Source organism: Pogoniulus pusillus, chromosome 20, assembly GCF_015220805.1.
Source record: "Pogoniulus pusillus isolate bPogPus1 chromosome 20, bPogPus1.pri, whole genome shotgun sequence".
Lineage (NCBI taxonomy): Eukaryota > Metazoa > Chordata > Aves > Piciformes > Lybiidae > Pogoniulus > Pogoniulus pusillus.
In genome coordinates, this window is record NC_087283.1 from 1,514,281 (window position 1) to 1,532,490 (window position 18,210).

At 45.8% G+C, this 18,210-nt stretch overlaps 1 protein-coding gene across 6 annotated transcripts in view; it reads left to right on the top strand.

The window, feature by feature from the left end:
* Positions 1–17,051, top strand: part of CMTM4 (CKLF like MARVEL transmembrane domain containing 4) — a 34,567-nt gene extending 17,516 nt beyond the window's left edge. The window contains exons 2-6 of one of the 6 annotated variants that reach the window (XR_010305957.1): positions 1,544–1,720; positions 8,218–8,316; positions 9,594–10,511; positions 10,707–10,732; positions 15,567–17,051. Coding sequence is in view for 2 of the 6 variants with exons in the window: in XM_064159917.1 (XP_064015987.1) it covers positions 1,544–1,720; positions 8,218–8,316; positions 9,594–9,767 (450 nt within the window). In the remaining 4 variants the exon portion in view is untranslated. Of the gene's footprint in view, positions 1–1,543; positions 1,721–8,217; positions 8,317–9,593 lie in introns of all 6 variants that reach the window. The other 5 variants (XR_010305956.1, XR_010305955.1, XR_010305958.1 and 2 more) reach the window with 5 other exon arrangements.
* Positions 17,052–18,210: the final 1,159 nt, after the last annotated feature.

The window sequence follows — 18,210 nt, forward strand, 5'->3', positions numbered from 1 at the left end:
TTGCTGCATGCTTCAGAATGTAGTAGTTAATTGAAATTCAAAAACGGATTAAAATTCTTTTTCTTTGTTTTAATCAAAACTCACACTTTGGTAGGAACTCTTTCCCAGTTCATTTGGCACACTCTAAGACAGCACAAGCCACACTAGTTTTTCCCAGCTAACAGAGCAGGCAATTCACATCAAACAAATTCTGAATGGACACTTGGTGATAAAAGACTTCAGATTTCATATTTGACATTGAATGGCTTTGGGAGAAACACAAGAATACACAGTGAAATAGAGCACTGAGAAAACCAGATGCAAATTGAAACTAGGATTTCAGCAGTGACAGACAAGAAATAAATACACTTTGCAGAAGAGCTTCATTTTACAGACTGGCCATGCACCACAGAATGGCTCAGGTTGGGAGGGACCTCAGAGAGCATCTGCTCAAAACACCCAGCCATGGACAGTGATGCTGTCAGCTAGAACACGTTGCCCAAGGCCTCATCCAGCCTGACCTTCAACACCTCCAGGCAGGAGGCATCCAGAACCTCCCTGGGCAGCCTGTGCTGGAGTTTCACCACCCTCATACTGAAGAATTTCTTCCTCAGCTCCAGTCTAACCCTGCTCTGCCTCAGCTTCAGAGCATTCCCCCTTGGCCTGTCTCTGGACACCCTCAGCAAAAGTCCCTCTGCAGCCTTCCTGTTGAATCCCATCATGTGCTGGAAGGCAGCTCTGGGGTCCCCTTGGAGTCTTCTTTTCTCCAGGCTGAATGCCTCCATCTCCCTCAGCCTATCCTCATAGCAAAGATTGTCCAGCTCTGTGTATCACTCCAGCAGCTCTGTGTCCTCCTTATGCTGGGGACACCAGAACTGGAGGCAGTATTTGAGGTGGGTTCTCACTAGAGCAGAGCAAATGGGCAGAATTCCCACAGTCAACCATTAATTTGGAGCACCAGGAGTGGTTTCCTTCACCTATCAGCTGCTTGGCTTATTCTCTTAGGAAGGAATGAAAAAATACATCTTTTTATGAAATATGATGATAAAAAGCCATGAAAATGCAGGCAGGCTTTGATGGAGGCTGATAAAGATGCTGAATCTGTGTTTTGAGCTGATGTAGAGTTTGAATTGGTGGAGCTTCACTGAAATGTCTTTCCCAGTCACATTACATGGATGCTGTGGTACTGAGGTTGAGGTTGGCTCACCAGACACATGCATTCCATGTGCAAGTTCTGGAGTGGCAGATCAGGGGTGAAAAATGAAGTGTTTGAGGTGCTGTTTGCATTTGAAGGCTTCCATGCCTTCCTGGGTGTCTCAGCCATTCTGGTGCCAGCGTCCCTGCGATGCTGCTGAAACCCAGGCTGTTGGGCAGTAGATAGCCAGAAAGTCTTGTGTGCATTTGCTTTTGTGTTTGCTGCTTAGACAGTGCCCTGCTCTCAACCAAAATCACACATTCCTGAGCGTAAACCGATCATGTCCCAATGGAAATTTCAGGAATACTTGTGGCTACTTTCAAACTGTGGAAATCTATTTATATTTTTTCCACTTGTTTTTCTTCCTAGGTTTTGGCACTGATTGCCTTCATCTGCATAGAGACCATCATGGAATGCTCCCCTTGCGAAGGCCTTTATTTCTTTGAGTTTGTGAGCTGCAGTGCATTGGTGGTGACTGGAGTTCTGTTGCTTATGTTCAGTCTAAATCTGCACACAAGAATACCACAGATCAACTGGAATCTTACTGTAAGTTCAGACAATTCCTCACTCTCTTCAAATAGCTGCAAATCTCTTTTCAGCTCTGCTCTCGGAACTTTGCTTTCTGCCATTGCTTACGATTGCGTGTGAGGGTTCTTTATGCTAACTAAAGGAGATGTTTTACTTAGAGTTATTTTGAATGCCAGCAGCAGAATAAGCTTTGAAATGTAGCAAGATTAAACTATGTTAAATAGAACTAAAATTGTCTTCTGGTAGATTCTCTTTGGAAGGAAAAGTGCTGCTAATGCCAGCAATTACTGTTTGTGGATGAAGTGGATAAATGTGCAGCCTGTAGTTATTTAACTCTGACAGATGGTGTTTACAGTAGCCCCCTGTTCTCTTTCCTATGCTAGAGCAGCCATGCTACCTAGCTTTTCTTACCCAGATGAATACAATCATGGGGCAGCAGTGTAAGAAGCGGTGTGCTTTGTGTGAAGATCAGGTGTTTTGAATTGCTTACCCAACTGTTGTACGTTGACTGGCACTGCTTAGTGTAGCCTCGGAGAGGAGGGGTTTCAGGAAGGGAACTGCTGGCAGTGCACATTCCTTCTGTACAAGTCTCTCTTTCCACACTGTAGTGTGAGCTAAGCTTTCAGATTGGATTGCATAAACATGGGTCACAAAATCAACATAAGTCACTCTAGAAAAAGAGCTGTCAGCTTCAAGGACAATATTTATGTCAAGGCTCTGGGGTAGTACCAATACGTATGTGCCTGTGTTGTGGTTTGCTGTAGAGCAGGGCTTCTGTGAGTGCTCTTGGAGACCAGACTCTGAGGTTTTGAGACTTCTGCATGATATTTTATTTTTTCTTTGTAATCTTTTTCAGTATAATAGATGAATGAATGAATGAACATTTGTAGTGACTGATTATAAGCCTAAATGACTTGTCTGAAATGAGATTGAGTGTGGAATTAGATGTTCTCTTGTGTTCTGTCTATGTGTGATCCCTTGAACTCTCCCTAGGAGTGCTTACTAGATAGATTAGACAGATTATTGTATGTATTACTGGAAATGATTTCAAAGACAAAAGGTGAATGTCTTCTAGGAGCTAGGATCATCTGGGGAAACCTTAGAGCAGCCTTCCGGTATTTGAAGGGAGCTACAGGATAGTAGGAGAGGGACTGTTTACAGGTATGTGGTAACAGGATATGGGGCAATGGCTTCAAGCTGGAAGAAGCTACATTTGGATTAGACATTAGGAAGAAATTCTTTACCATGATGGTCACAAGGCACTGGAGCAGCTCTCCCAGAGGAGCTGTGGAGGCTCCAAGCCAGGTGTTCAAAGCTGGGTTGGATGGGGCCTTGATCAACCTGGCCTGGTGGTGGGTGGCCCTGCCCATGGCACAGGGGCTGGAACTAGATTGTCTTTAAGGTCCCTTGCACCCAAACCATGATATGATAATCAGTAAGGTTTACAGCACTTCTAGTTGCCAAATCCTATAACTGATCTAGAGCCAGAATAAGACTGAGAACTGAACAGGTAGCTGGGGTGGGAGAGATCCAGGTGGCTTGCAAGACAAAAATCCGTAGAACCACTGGAATGTTACTAAATTATCCTGCCTTTGCTCCTTTTGTCTCCGTGTTGGTGATGATGTCACCACTTACCTCTGTTGTGAGCTGCAGAGAGAAGGTGGTCTCTGTGTCTGTTGCCAGTTTGGCTGCTCAATGAGCATTGCAGCAGCGTGGCAGCTGATACCAGAAACTGAAGACCCTGTTTTCATACCACCAGTTCTGTGCACACTGTTAGGATGCAGAAGAGCATAACAAGTGTGTGAAGTGCCTCAGTGTCACACACAACCTGTGAGAGTTTTGCTGATGTGTTTTGACCAAGACTTTCTCAAGAGGCTGCAGGGTGGTGTGGCCTTTCCCCACTAAATGGGGAGACAGTCTTTTTGGTGGGCAGCAGCAGTAAGGCAAGGAGCTACAGCTACAAACTGGAACGTAGAAGGTTTCACCTGAATACAAGAAGAAACTTCTTTACAGGGAGGGTGACAGAGCCCCGGAGCAGGCTGCCCAGAGAGGTTGTGGAGTCTCCTTCTCTGGGGACTTTCAAAACCTACCTGAATGTGTTCCTGTGCAAACTACCCTGGGTGATCCTGCTTGGCAGGGGGGTTGGACTGGATGATCTCTGGAGGTCCTTTCCAACCTCTAAGGTTCTGTGATTCTGTAATAATGCAGGAGATCTCAGTGTGTAAGTGGTAGGCTGCTTCAGCCTCTGATTTATGGCATTAGAGTGAGAAGAATTGCTGCATTGAGTGTCAGTGGTACCTGTCTGTATGGCACTCTGCTAGAGGTCTTGAGAGAAAAGAGGGCTTCAAACTCCTGCCAGTTGTAGTGTGGTTTGTTTGATTTGTTTGCCTGTTGGTTTGTCATAGGCATTCTCCTGGTTTGTGGTTGCAGAGACTCCAGGGGTGCTGCTGGATGAGAAGCTGACCAACAGACTTTCTAAAGGCTTTAGGAGGAGGTGATTCTGCTGATGTGTAAATTCATTAACACACATGGTTAAAAAGTAGACAAGATTTTGTAATAGATGCTCCCCGTGTGAGGAGTCTCAAACTTTGCTGTTAGAGGCTGTGTGGGAAGCGGAGGTTGTTACTGTGCTTGAAAGACTTCAAAGGTCTCACGTTTAGGAAGAAGTCTTTAAACACAGCACTCAGGCAAACCTCCTAGGAACCATTTGAAACCATTTGCTGTCAGATGACTCTATGATAACCCAAGCACCAGGCCAGCAGCTGCTCTTGGCCAACACAGGACTGCTTCCTAGAGGAACTCTTTTTGGAATTATTCTTCTTTCTACCACATTGTGGATATTGTCTGACCCCCACCCTCCCTGGCTGGATGACAAAGGGGGTGAGTAGATCCTGGCAGGCAGCTTACAGAGAGGTAAATGGACTACAATTTCTAAAAAAATAATATAGATATTTTTAGCCACTTGGGGGAAAGAGGCTTAGGTTTGGTCCTAATTAGAGACTTGCCAGCAATTTTTGTGTTTTCCTGAGCTGAACAGGCATGAAAGATGGAGATGAGACAAAACTTGCTGGGATGTGCTGGGAGGAGGCAGGGCTGTAAGAAGCAGATGAAAGGACAGTCATTTGGCTGTGCTGTGCACTGCTAGCAATGTTATGCAAAAATGCAAAAGCTGGGGAACCTGTCAGTGGAAATTTCCATTTCCTTTATACTTCCCAGCTCAAAAGGGAGCCTGTTCTGCAGGGAGCCTAGCAAGTAGCAGAGGGGAGTGAAGGGCAAACTAGAGCAGAGATCCCTGTCTGCCTGATAAGCTGCTGCTGTGAAATGAAATGTGTTTTCAGACTTAGCTAATAACTGACTATTTGCCATAAGTTTGCTTGGCAAAATTATTCCAATCATTTGTATCTTGTGTGATCTACAGGGAGAGTTTAAGATATTATTGCAGCCCAAGTGTGTGCATGACATCTGTGCATGCCCCCTGGAAGTAGGTTTGGGGTAGGGCAGTACAGAATTGTTTGCATTAACTTCGGTGTTCTGGTAAGTTTGCATCTGGTTTGCCAGGCGCTCTGACAATTCCTCTCCCTGCAGAGTGGAGCCTCCCTCATGCTGCAGGACCTTTTTGTCGGGGCTGACAACTGAGATGACTTGGGGAGGAGGGGAAGTGATGGCAAATAGCTGAGAATACTGGAGTTAGAAAGAAACTGTTAGACATCCTTTACAGTGAGGGTGCTGAGACACTGGCACAGGCTGCCCAGGAGGTTATGGATGTCCCCTCCTTGGAGATGTTCAAGGCCAGGTTGGATGAGGCCTTGAGCAACCTGGGCTAGTGGAAGGTGTCCTCGCCCATGGCAGGGAGGTTGGAACTGGGTGGTCTTGAAGGTCCCTTCCAGCCCAAACCATTCTGTGATTCTATTAACTGAGCACGGTAGAAATTTGGTTAAGTGTTTTGCCAGCTGCTTAGCCTGGAGATAGTCACAGGGAAGCACTACTAGAGGGAGGAGGAAGCCCGAAGAACCAGGTGTGTCTCTTAGAAAGCAAAGCTAAGTTTTCAGGCAGCACAAAACACAGGCACTGATTGCATCATCTGTGCAGGGCTGGGACGTTTTTCACTTGTTGCAGTGATGGAATTGTGTGCAAGCAACTGATACTGGAATTAGCTGGCAGAAAATTTGATGTGGTGCCAGAATGAGAAACTGTCTTGTTCCAGCCTTGGCTCTGAAGAGTGTAATTACAAAGCTGTAGTTCATCAAAGCCCTGCACAGGGCAGTCTTTTGTAAATTTATGTTTTCCCCTTCTGCTCTGAAAAAAAACATCTTGGCTTGCTTTGGCTTGCTTGGCTGCCGAGTGAGAAATGAAATTGTCCTTCAGTGTTCTCTGCTGTCAAAACAGCAACACCTAGGAAGGACAGAAATGAGTATCTTATAATTGAAAGGTCAGGTCAGTTTTCCTCTGGGTTGGTGCTCTTCAGGGACAGTTCTGCTGTAGTGCAGCACAGTGTGAACGAGGCTTCATTCGGTCAGACACACGCACAAGTGTACGCTGCGTGGTTCGGTTGTTGTTGCTTTGTGGCAGTGACTGCTGGTCTGGCCTGTCCGCGGCACTGCTGGTGGGGAAAGCAGCCAGGAGCGTGAGAGAGACCTGAGCAGGAAACAGGCAGGTGGCCTTCAAGCAATCAGAATGAAGTGGAGATTGTGGAAGCATTCACTGAGGAACTTGATTTGCCATTTGCAGCAGAGCTGTTGTGTCTAGCAGAGCTTATATTCCAAACTCAAAAATCATTATAAGTAAGAATAAAACCCCTTGATGTGACCCTGGGCAGCCTGCTCTAGTTGGAGATGTCCCTTCTGAGCAGGACAGAACTGGCAAATCTTTGTTCTTGAATACTCTGCTTTAGGCTTACAGGACCATTGGTGACAGAAGAGAATGACTTGCAAGTAACTAGCAAGTGACAAGAAGTCAGGCTTGGATTTGAAATGATTTTGGAGGGGAGCAAGGAAGCAGCAGCAGCCTGGAGAGGGGATGTGACTGAGTGCATAGCTGTTGTTCTGTGATGGATGGCAGCCCCATACAGTGTTTTATGGCTCAGCACCCTGTCTCCTGAGGCTGCTGTCATTTCAGCAGAGATTCTTCCCTCTGATGTGGTTTTTATTTTGTCTATAAATATAGTAGCAAGAACTTTAGCTGCATCATGGCCAGATTTGAAGTGGTTCATCTTTTTTCAATTAGTTTATTCTTTTTATTGTCACCGTTATTCATTTTCTCTTACGTGGAAAATAGCTACATTATTTTAGGGAGTGTCCTTCACTTCTGGGGTTCTTGCTGTAGTTCCTTCTATTTGTTTCTGCTCTCATTTCATCCCAGCCCATTGTTTTTGCTGCTCTTGTCTTTCTGCTCCAAGTGTAAGAGCCAAGATTTGGATTAAACCCCTCTATCTGTGATGTTACTGTTAGCTCCATGATAGTTGGAGTCATTGCTCTTAGGAGCCAGCTAATCTGATCTGTGGAGATGAAAGGTTGTGTCAGTCTCAGCATTTTAAGAACTCAGCCTTGTTGTGTGAATATGATTCAATTATTAATAGCATAAAAATTAGTTGCCCCTGGGGTGTGGCTGTGCAAATGTTCTGAAGTGCCTGCTTGGAGCATCCATCCATGCAGTAAATATGAAATCACCTGTGTGTTCTCACGGTTCGGGTGGCTGTTAGCCAGAGAAGCAGCACAGGACGTGCCCTGTTCTGCGTGAAGCCTTAAAGGGTTGGTAGAAAAGTTGGTGGCTGTTAGCTGGGCAGTGCCTGGATGGGGCAGTGCTGTGCTGTGGAAGCTCAAGGGGTGCCTGCAGCACTCAGCTGGCGTAGTAAGGTCACTTCAGCAGAAGACTCAGGGGAGATCTCTTGGATGCTCATCGATACTGCAAGGCTGGGTGTGAGCAGGATGGGACGCGTCTGTTGACAGTGGTGCCCAGTGACAGGACAAAGGCGAATAGGCACAAATGTGAATGTCAGAAGTTTCAACTAAATGTGAGGAGGAACCTCTTTAGTTTGAGGGTGGCAGAGCACTGAAGCAGGCTGCCTGAGAGGTGTGGTGGAATGTCTGTATCTGGAGACATTCCAGAGCCTCCTTGACGTGTCTTGTGTGACCTTTTCTAGGTGACGCTGCTTTGGCAGGCAGGTTGGACTACCTCCAGAGGTCCCCTCCAGCCCCTACCATTCTGTGTCAGTGTGATAAGCTGAGTTAGAACAGCTTTCCTCCTTGTTTCTGCTGACAGCACTTTTGTGAGGAGCCCAGCAGGACTGCACTGATGCTCAGTGTGTCCATGCTGTGTGACTTGCATCTCAGACTGAGGTGCACACTGCTGTGCTTCCTCTGTAACCGGCTTTGCCTCCTCCTGTGAGTGACAAACTGCATAGGAAGTGGGGCAGTAGTGCTGCGGTTCTTGTTCTGACCTTCTGCTTCATCACTTGTAATAAAAGCAAGCAAAGGATCATTGCTGAGTCATGCTAATGAATTTATTCTTTTTATCAGGATCTGGTCAACACTGGACTCAGCACTTTCTTCTTTTTCATTGCCTCTGTAGTACTTGCTGCTTTAAACCATAAAACTGGAGCAGAAATTGCTGCTGTGGTAAGAATTTAAACTTTATATGTGACTTTGTAAATTTTATATATGACTCTTCAATTAAAACTAAGACTAACTTCCCTTGTGTTCCCTGAATACTCCTCTTTATTTTCCCATCACAATTGCCTTCTGATTATACAGTTGGCTGTAAGCTAATTCTGATCTTAAAACTATTGCCGTCCTGTTAGAGTTGTTTGTCTTAAGGCTTGGGCAAGAACAAACAAAAATGCCTTGCAGAGAACACTTCAGCAGCTGAACTTGCCTTGCTCCCTTTTCCCATCGCTAGCTTAGAGGATACTGCTCTCTGTTGCAAGCTACAGAAAAAACAGGGCTAAATATTCCCAGGGAATTGGAGCTTTGTGCACGTCGTTTGCTGGGTTCTTGCTTGTTACAAAGTCTGGGAGTACTGCAGGATTTTATATCTACAGCAGGCGAGTCAGGCAGATCATTTTGTGCTTGAGTTGGCAACCTTTCTTCTTTCACATCTGGATGCTGAAAATCAAAGAATCCTTAGAATGGTTTGGGTTGGAAGAGGCCCTTAAAGATCATCCAGTTCCAACCTCCCTGCCATGGCAGATACACTTCCCAAGAGCCCAAGTTGCTCAAGACCTCATCCAGCCTGGCCTCGAACACCTCCAGGGAGGGGACATCCACAACCTCCTTGGGCAGCCTGTTCCAGTGTCTCCCCACACTCACCATCTAGAAATTCTTCCTAATCTCTAGTCCAAGTCTCCCCTCTTCCAGCTGAGATCCTTTCCCCCTTGTCCTTGTAAAGAAAGTTATTTCCCAGCTTCCTTGTAGGCCCCCCTTCAGGCATTGGAAGGTCGCTATGAGATCTCCCTGGAGTCTTACTGTTCTACAAGCTGAACAACCCCAGCTTCCCCAGCCTGTTCCCCAGTCCTAGAGCACTTCTGCAGAAGCATACAAGAAGAACCCCAAATGAGCTCCTTCTGCAGGCCGAGTGTCTGTTCTTCTGTCAGTGCCTCACCATTGTGTGCACCCTGAGGGAGCTGCATTCTTCTTCAGAAGAGCTTCTTCCATTGAACTTGCATTGCGGGATTAATTTGTCATGCTTGTAGACAGAGAACCTTTTCTGCCATCACTGATCTTGGTTGCTTTTGCAGATTCTTTAGCTCCTTGCAGAAGAAAACATCAGTTTTACAGGCCACGATCATTTGTCAGTGTGAATAAAGGCAAAGCCCTGACTTGTGAGGAATTTATTGTGAAACGACTATTGTCTTGTCTCCGGCACTGCCTCTGACAGCTCTTTCTGCTTCTTGCAGATCTTTGGTTTCTTGGCAATGGCAATGTATGCTGTGAACACGTATTTAGCTGTTAAAAAATGGCGCATGAGCAGCAGGCAGCAGAGCAGTCGGCAGAGCAGCGACTACATCCGAGCTCGGACGGAGTCCAGAGAGGTGGATCATCGCCCCGAGATCCAGCGGCTCGACGCGTGACAGCCGCCTCCAGATGGGACTGCCTGGAGCTGCTCAGCTCGCCAGTGGAACAAAGGGGTTTGGGGCTTTGGGCTTTATTTAAAGAAAAGGAAGATCAGATGGTGGTAAACAATGCCCAGCCCTGCTTCTGTGCAGAGATGCACTGAGTCAGAAGCTGTTCTCATGCCGTTGGTCAACTGAAAGCAGAATGCCTTTAAGATGTTCACATATACATACATGTATATTATATAGCTTATATAATATATATAATGTATATATGGTTTGGAGACTTGGTTTGGATTAACTGCACGGTACTTTCCTTCCCTCTCCCAAGTGCAAGCTCTTAATACACCTGTTCTGCCATACAACGTGTTCAGAAGCGTGTTCTGCCACTGATTCTTCATCTGTCATAAACACTAAGACCAGCACTACATTGGTTGGTTAATCTAGGAGAGAGATCCACCAAAACCCAATTCCATACAGGTGAAAAGGAAGTGAGGTGCAAATAGCAATAACCTTAGCCATATCTTGTGTCCAACAAGCTCTGTATCTGTCCTCGTGCAGTGCAACTCAGTCCTCACCTGCAAGATCTCCTGCAGTTTCACTGTTGGTGCACTTCCAGAGTTGAATGGACAAACGATTTCCCAGTCTTTGGTGGATGTGGAGCAGAGGTAGTTCCCCTGTGGGTTGCTGTGAAATTGCTGTATTCAGTTCATGAATGAGCATGGCCAGGCTGGAACTGAAAGGTCACCAAATGCATCCTGTGTGAGTTTGTGATCATCTGCTAATGTTGGGGTACCTTTTATTTCTCGTTCTGAAATGGGAAAAGAAATACATTTGGGAGGCAGGGAGGGGAAAAGGGGCTTGAGGGACAGAGTAGGGAAAGAAGGGATTATCATCCAGTGGACTTGCATTCCAGTCGTGACTTTTTTTCTTCTTTCTTTCCCTTCCCTTTTAAAGGTCCAGCCTTTCGGAGGAGCCTAGGGGTAAGCAGGAACTAGCAAAGCAAAATGATGGTGGGCTTAGAGACTGTTTCTAGAGTTGCAGTGCTCTATTCACGGAAGAGAAGTATTTTCCTTTTTGGAAAGTTGGTTGTTTTTTCTGCAGTTAGAACTGTTGACAGTAGGTAAAACTGATCTTTATTATGGACACATATTTCTTAATTGGATGTTTCTTATTCCCCCCCTACTATTTTAGCTAACTGCAGTTTTCTCCTTTTAATTCCACTGAAGGGAATAATATTTTCCTTACTTCTGCAGCAAGCAGATGATACCATAATGTAGTTAAGCAGATGATATCTTAAGATACCCACTGATGATTTTATTTTTTGGGTTGGTTTCTATGTATGGGATCCATCCTTCGGCTTGCGCCTTACATGAAGAATGTGTCTGGGAGCAGATCTCTAGAGCTGAATTCTTACCTGGTGTCAGCTGATGAAGTCTTTGCAGCTAGGAGAGCTATGCCATGAATGCCTGCGTTTATCTCACCTTTGGCTGCGTTGTCTTGGCTCTTGGGTGGATGAAAGCAGTTAACCTTGCAGACAGGTTCTACCAAACAAAAGATCAGTAGAGGTGCCTGGGGTAGTGACGGGTGTGAACCTACTGCTGCAACACTGGAATCGAGCACCAGAAAAAAAAACAGTGACAAAAGTGATGTCTCCTCGTTTTCAATTAACTGCTGTCTGCAGTGCATTCCATCCTAGTGGCTAAGATTGAAAGTCAGAGAGCTCTTAATGAGGTTAAAGAACACTAGCGTTTTCTTAATGAAGAATGGTTTACCAGTTGCTGTAGTAGCATTTTATTGTGCTTCACTGAAAGTTGACAGCAAAGGGAGCAGCTGCTTCAGAAAGGTCGAACCAGTTAAGCTGGAGCTCCGGTGCTGGCTTTAGAACAGGCACATCTGCCTGAGGTGGTGTTTCAGCTGGTTTGCTGTGCAGTGCAGGGGAAGCAGACCACAGTTGTGTGCCCAGTGCAGTATGAAAGAAAGTACAGCAATTGTTACAGCCCTGCTGCTGCTTTGTACCCTGCCTGCTCTTGGCATAGTGTGGGGAGAGTTTGTAGATACTGTCAGTTATTTGGAGAAGCTTTTTATTGTGTACTGGCATTAAAGCTGATTCTATAGAGATTGCTTTAAAAACCACCCAAACATGTTCATAGATTAACAGAATGGGTTAGGTTAGAAGGCACCTTCAAGCTCATCCAGTTCCACCCCCCTGCCATGGGCAGGGACACCTCCCACTAGTCCAGGTTGCTCAAGGCCTCATCCAACCTGGCCTTGAGCACCTCCAGGAAGGAAGCATCCACAACCTCCCTGGGCAGCCTGTGCCAGAAATACAACAAAACCAAACTACAACCCAAACCAAATGAACCACCAACAAAAAAAACTAAACCACCATACCAGACAAACTCAAACAGGTTCCCCAGCTCCTCTGCAGAATACTGTCCTCCAGAAGAGCCATGATTTCAGAGTGGAAGCCTTACCAGAAATCAAGACACAGAAATTAGGTAGTGCATGGAGAAGGCTTCTTGTTGGGAGTGTGTCCTGTTTGCTGGCTCATGGCAAGGACTGGGGTGGTCTGCCATTATTGACACCATGGCTTGAGCTGAGCACAGCTTTCAGGGAGGAATTCCGAAAGAGTTTAAAAACAAAAAACTACAGACTTTGTGAACCAGAAAAATGTGCATTTATAATTTCCTTCTTTTGGGGACCAAAGAGAATTTTAGTTTTGTACAGTCTGTGCTTTCTAAAAATTTAAATGAAGCATTTATAACTCTACAGGAATGTAATCTACTTTTTGAATGATATAGAAGGGAATTCAAGGAGCTGTTAGACAGCTGCATTTAAACCATGAACATCATCAGGTACCTGCATGGTTACATTGATTGTTTCATGCCCCCTCCAGCTGAATGTACCTGGTGTATTGAGGAGCTGAGGATATTTGAAGACACTTACCCAAACTGCAGTCATCCTAAAAAAGCTAGAGAGAAAGAAAATAGGCTAGAAAGTTCATTTGTTCTTTAAAACTTGCTTAAGGAAGCCAGATGAAATTGCTTCTCCCAGCCAGTTAGTTTCAGTTGTAACTGCTGAGCAAATAGGGGTCATTTCTTTCCCCGAAGAGTAGTGTTCATCTTCATAAAGGGACTCAAACCCCATTGTAGATACAGCTAAAGTTAGCCTAGACATTTGAGCCTTGTAGGAGTGGGATGCTTGAGTCTGTGATGTTTCTGCTTAGCCTCTTGCATCAGACCAAGTCTGCAGGCCTCCTGGTGTTTCTGCATGTAGGAAGGAAGGTAATTTTTGCAGCCTATGTACAGTCATCAGAAGATGAATGAAAGCCTGAGGTATGAGTGGAGCAGAGGAGCACTGCTGTCTGCTGTTGTAAGAAGCTAGGTTTTCAGCCTTAGTCTACCACATGCTGCTGCAGTGGTCCTAAGATTGTGACTAAACTCATTTTGACAGTTTCATCCCTTGTAAAGTTGCTTCCTCCTTGCTCTGACCTTGTTCCTGTAGTAAATTCACACCTTATCTATCTGATGTTTTAGTGTTTAAGTTTTTTTGGGCCCTCTTCACTGATCTGTGTAATGGATGCTTCAACAGAAGAGAAGAATGCTGTGCCTGATGTCCTCTTGCTTAAGTGTGGTACCTCTCCCTTTTCTGACAGCTTGTGATGCTTGGGCTGGGTGTGTTGGGGGAAGTCTGTCTCTTTCCCCTAGTGCTCTGGAAGGTAGCTTGTATGCTGCATGCGTTTGTGAGAGCCTTCTGCTGGGAGCCATGTGCTTAGAGGTCGAGAGAACTGGACACTCATCTATCTCTGCCTCTGAGAGCCAACCTTTACAAAGATGGGAAGCCTGTGTTTCAGTCTGCATTCCTCATAGGCTTTGTAGCATCAGCATGCCTTGGAAACAGCTTCTCCTATGGGAGTTTAAATGCAGTCAGTAAAGTGGAGGTGCTTCTTCACGGGCTTGTCACAGGAGTCTCACTCTGCATCTCCTCGAAGGAGCTGTGGTTTTGGCTGTACTTCATTGGCTCTAGAAAGAAGAGCCCCACTGAAATGAATAAAGCTGTCATGTAGCATTTCTGACAGCTGGGCTCTCAGTTCTTGTTTGGAGGGCCACCAAAGCTCAGAAAGACTCTGCAGGTAGAGATGGTGTGTGTCTGAATGTCCATAGCAACAGACGAGTGTCAGGAGTAAGGCGAAATAGGTAGAGAACCCAGCAGTGTTGGGACAAACTCTGTGGGCATTCTGCCAGAGTCCTCTCTTTGTTTCAACAGAGGGAGTTAGTTACCAGTTTCTCCAGACAGTCAGGAGGACTCTGAATGTCACTCCCGGGCTTTTCCTAGCATGTTACTGTCTCTGTCAGCCACTTGGCCACCTGGTTAGCTCAGTGTCAGAGTGATGCTCTCCAACCTGAAAGGGTTCCTTTTGTTCTATTCTTCTTTTTACATTGTCTTATTTTAAAATGTCTCTAACCATTTGTGTCGTAAAAATCATCTTAAAGAAGAAGTTCTGCTTACACTGTGATTTCTGGTAGCCTTTAATTTAGAGTCTACAGCACAATCTTAATTTTTCTTTTGGGATGTGCAGCTTTCAAGTGTTCTTAGATATGCCTAGAAATGAAAGTTGTCTGTTTATCAGGAGAATGTGATTAGGTGAAGTTACCTCTCCAGGCTCCCAGTGCCCCTCTCTGAGGTGTGCTGGCTGAATTAGTGAAATTGCCTTCTTTAATCTCTGCGGGTTAAGAAATATTTTTACTAGCTAGCCACAGCTATTCCTGTTTTAAATGGTGCTTGGCAAAGAGAAGGTATTTAATTGTATATGCAATATACAGAATGACCTTGATTGACATATTTATAACTTAGAGCTTTTTGTTTGTTTGTTTACTACAAAGCTTTTCTCTGTCGGCTTCCCCCGGGGAGGTTTGGAGACGCCAGTGAGCATTGAGGAGAGGATGAAGGAACTCTCTTGATGAATTTAGAGCGAGGACAGAGGAGTGTTTCCAAAAGCAATAGCCAGACTGTATGACTGGGTAGCTGGGCTTTCTCTTCTTTGTGGGTTGGGGCTGGTCCCTACAGCTGTTTTACTAACATCTGTGTGTGAGCGACAGAACAAAGTCTGACCACCTGCCTCTGCTGGCCAGCACAGACTGTTGATGAGAGAGTGGGAAAGGGCAGGGGATTGTCTTTGCTTTGGACAAAGGTCTCGCTAGGCACATGGAATTAAAACCTTCATGTGTGCAGAAGAAAAGACCCTCTCTTAACTAGGCTGATGTATAACCCTTGGCTACCTTTAAGCCCCAAAGCAGTCTTACCTTAATGTTTTTAGTGATGTTAGTTTTCTCCTGATGTCTGCAGCAGGTTCAAGTGGTTCTGGCCAGCACCCTCCTCTTACAACAGTTGCTACCTTCATTTTTCTACTGTTTATACTTTAATTGTGAATGTTTACTGGTTTCTACTCTTTGGCTATTGTGGAGGGAGAGCATATCCTAGCACTACAACTCATCCAGCTTTAACTCAAATGTCACAGTTCTGGAGTGAGAAAAGATTTTGATTTATATATTGTGGCAAATTTATTGCGTTTTAAAAGGATTTCTGTGCTTCTAAAACACATTAATGGTATAATAGAACAAATCACTTAATTGATCATTTATCTCTTGCCTAGACTTTTCTCCTGTGTTAGTGTCATTTGGAAACTATTTGTATATGTTGAAGTTTGTAAGGGTTCAGGAACCCCCAATAAAATAGTAAAGTATGTATTTATTTCTCACAGAGCTCAAGTTTGATTTGCAAGTTGACACTTTGTATGTCTTCTTTCTTCCACAGAATTGTAAACAAGTGCTGAAAAACTGCTTCACCTAGGGTGCCTTCCATGTGTGAGATCAACACTTGTCACTCACAAAAGCAGAAGTGTAAATGTGTTCAACCAGGAAACACTATTTTTGTAACGTGTGTCACTAAAGCAGCTCTGGTGTCACTGTGCTTGTGTCTCCACTGGTCCCAGTTGTGTGGGTACTGCACTCATCCCCCTTCCCTTTGTGCACTAAATAGTGACGTCTCATCTCCTGACAAATCAAAGGATTCTGTCGTTTGTGCTCTGCCTTCAGCTGCTGCCTGAGAGATGGAGATGAAGCTGGTGGAAGTTGGGAGGTGTTCCAGATTTCTGTCCTTGTGGCCAGAGATGCTCAGTGTAGGAAATGTCTATCCTCGGTGCTGTTGCTGGGTCCTCTGTTAAAACACAGCAGGCCTAAGGTAAACATTTTGATACTAGCTCATAATTTGTGACTTAGGGTGTCTGAGAAGGTCTGAAAGACTTTATCCTTCAGGGATGTAGGTCCTACAGCAGCAGATTTGTAACTGCCAAGGCTCAGGGGTACCAGAGAGAATTCCGTCCCGGGCTGAGCAGAGGCAGTGCAGTTTTCACAGGTCTGCTGTGAACTGCCCTTGGTGTTTGGCTTTTGAAGTAAGAGAAATGGTGGTGTTTTGCCAAGGGGAGGTTTACAAGCATACCCTGAACGCAGAGCCTGGCTGTTGGCCTTCCTCAGGCAAATTTCTGACTGCAGATCAGGTGCCCTCTTCCCACCAAATCCTGCTCAGGAGTATCTCACCTTAGCAAATGTTCACGGTGCAGCCTGGAAACGCTGTGATGTGACTCCGGGAAGTTAGGCTGCATCCAGGGCCAGCTGATGGAGTAGGTGATGTCTGTAGCAGCACCTGCCAGCTGTGATCACTGTCTGCTCAGCATCCACAGCTCCAGCTTCTGTCTTCCAGCTCTGTGGGTGACAGTTGTGCTGTTCATGTTAACCGATTCCAAAGGCACAGCAGCTCTACAGCAGCGTGGAACCCCCAACTTGTTCTTACACCACAAATGATTTGTCAGTCTGTTGTGTGCCTCTCTTCTCTTAGTGTTCACGCCAAACAAAACCCACAAGCTGAGGAATTGTCTTGCAGTGGAGACAGCAGCCTTGGTTTTGAAATCCATCCTGTTGTAGCATAATTTCAGTGGTGTATTTATCAGTTTTCAACCTCGTTTTGCTTTTCCAGTCTCTTGTATATGGGCACAATGCCTTTTGTAAATCGTTTTTTTTTTCTAATTTAGCTGTCTTTCTATTTTGTTTTCTTTCTGAGATCTGAAGATTTGAGCTGTCTGGGTTTTCATGGTACTCTTCTGATCATGTCTTCATAGTGGTAAAAGTCTGTATTTTTGTATGTAGGGAAATGGTAGTTTTCTAACACTTATCTCAATCAATATGATATGGAATCATTTGTGAAGGACTTCCTGTTTAATAAATGGACATGAAAATACTGAAACATTCTCTTCATCTCTAAAGGCAATGTAGGAGCTCCTTAGACTGAGTCCTGGGGGCCAACCATTTGACAACCCAGCAAGTGCACGTCCTAAGCTTGACTCTGTCATGGGAATTGAGAGAGCTTCTCCTCCCCCTCTACTCTGCCCTGCAGAGGCCGCATCTGGAATATCGTGTCCAGTTCTGGGCCCCTCAGTTCAAGAAGGACCTCAGAGAACTGCTTGAAAGAGTCCAGCACAGAGCCACAAAGCTGCTGCAGGCAGTGGAACATCTCCTGTGAGGTCAGGCTGAGGGAGCTGGGGCTGGGAGATGGGAGCACAGCAGCCTGAGGGCTGCCCTCAGGGCTGTGCTGAAGATGTGCAGGGCAGTGTGAGGAGGACGCAGCCAGGCTCTGCTCAGGGGTGGCCAAGGGCAGCACAAGGGGCACTGAGGGCAAGCTGCAGCAGTGGAGGTGCCACGGGAACAGGAGGGAAAACGTTTTTCCCTGTGAGGGTGCTGGAACTCTGGAGCAGGCTGCCCAGAGAGGCTGTGGAAACATTCCAAACGCTCCCGGATGTGTTCCTGTGTGACCTGCTGTAGGTGACCCTGCTCTGGCAGGGCAATTGGACTGGATGATCTTTGGAGGTCCTTTCCAACCCCTAAGAGGCAGTAATTGTGTGTGTTAACAGTCATCGGGGACCATCAGCCCTGCCCTGCTGCACGCATTGTTTTCAGACAATAGACTGGGCTGTGGCAAGCTCTAGCAAACCAAACTTCATGGATGTGGAAGTTAATGAACAGCCAGGCAGGTTGCTAATGAACAGCCATGCAGAAAAGTCCTTGCTGAGAGGTTCTATGTAGCAGAGAGCAGATGGAGCTGCTGTATTGCCAAAGTGGCCTTGGTGGGATTGCTCTTGTGGAAACGTCTCCATCTGCTCCGGCTGTGAGAGGCTGAGATGAAGCATCCTGTGGTTTGCAGCATCAGGTTCTGGACTGAAAGAGTTTTGCAGAGCAGGTAACGCTGTTACCTCATGGGCTCAAGGCTGCAGGCCCTGCCCCTGCAGTTGGAACTTTTGGTCTCCGGATGTTTTCGGTGCAAGGTAATAAAAGCACTGAGTCAATATGGGTGCGAACTGTGGGGTTGTGGAGGTGGTTGAATGGGTGTAGTGGAAAGACTTGGCAAT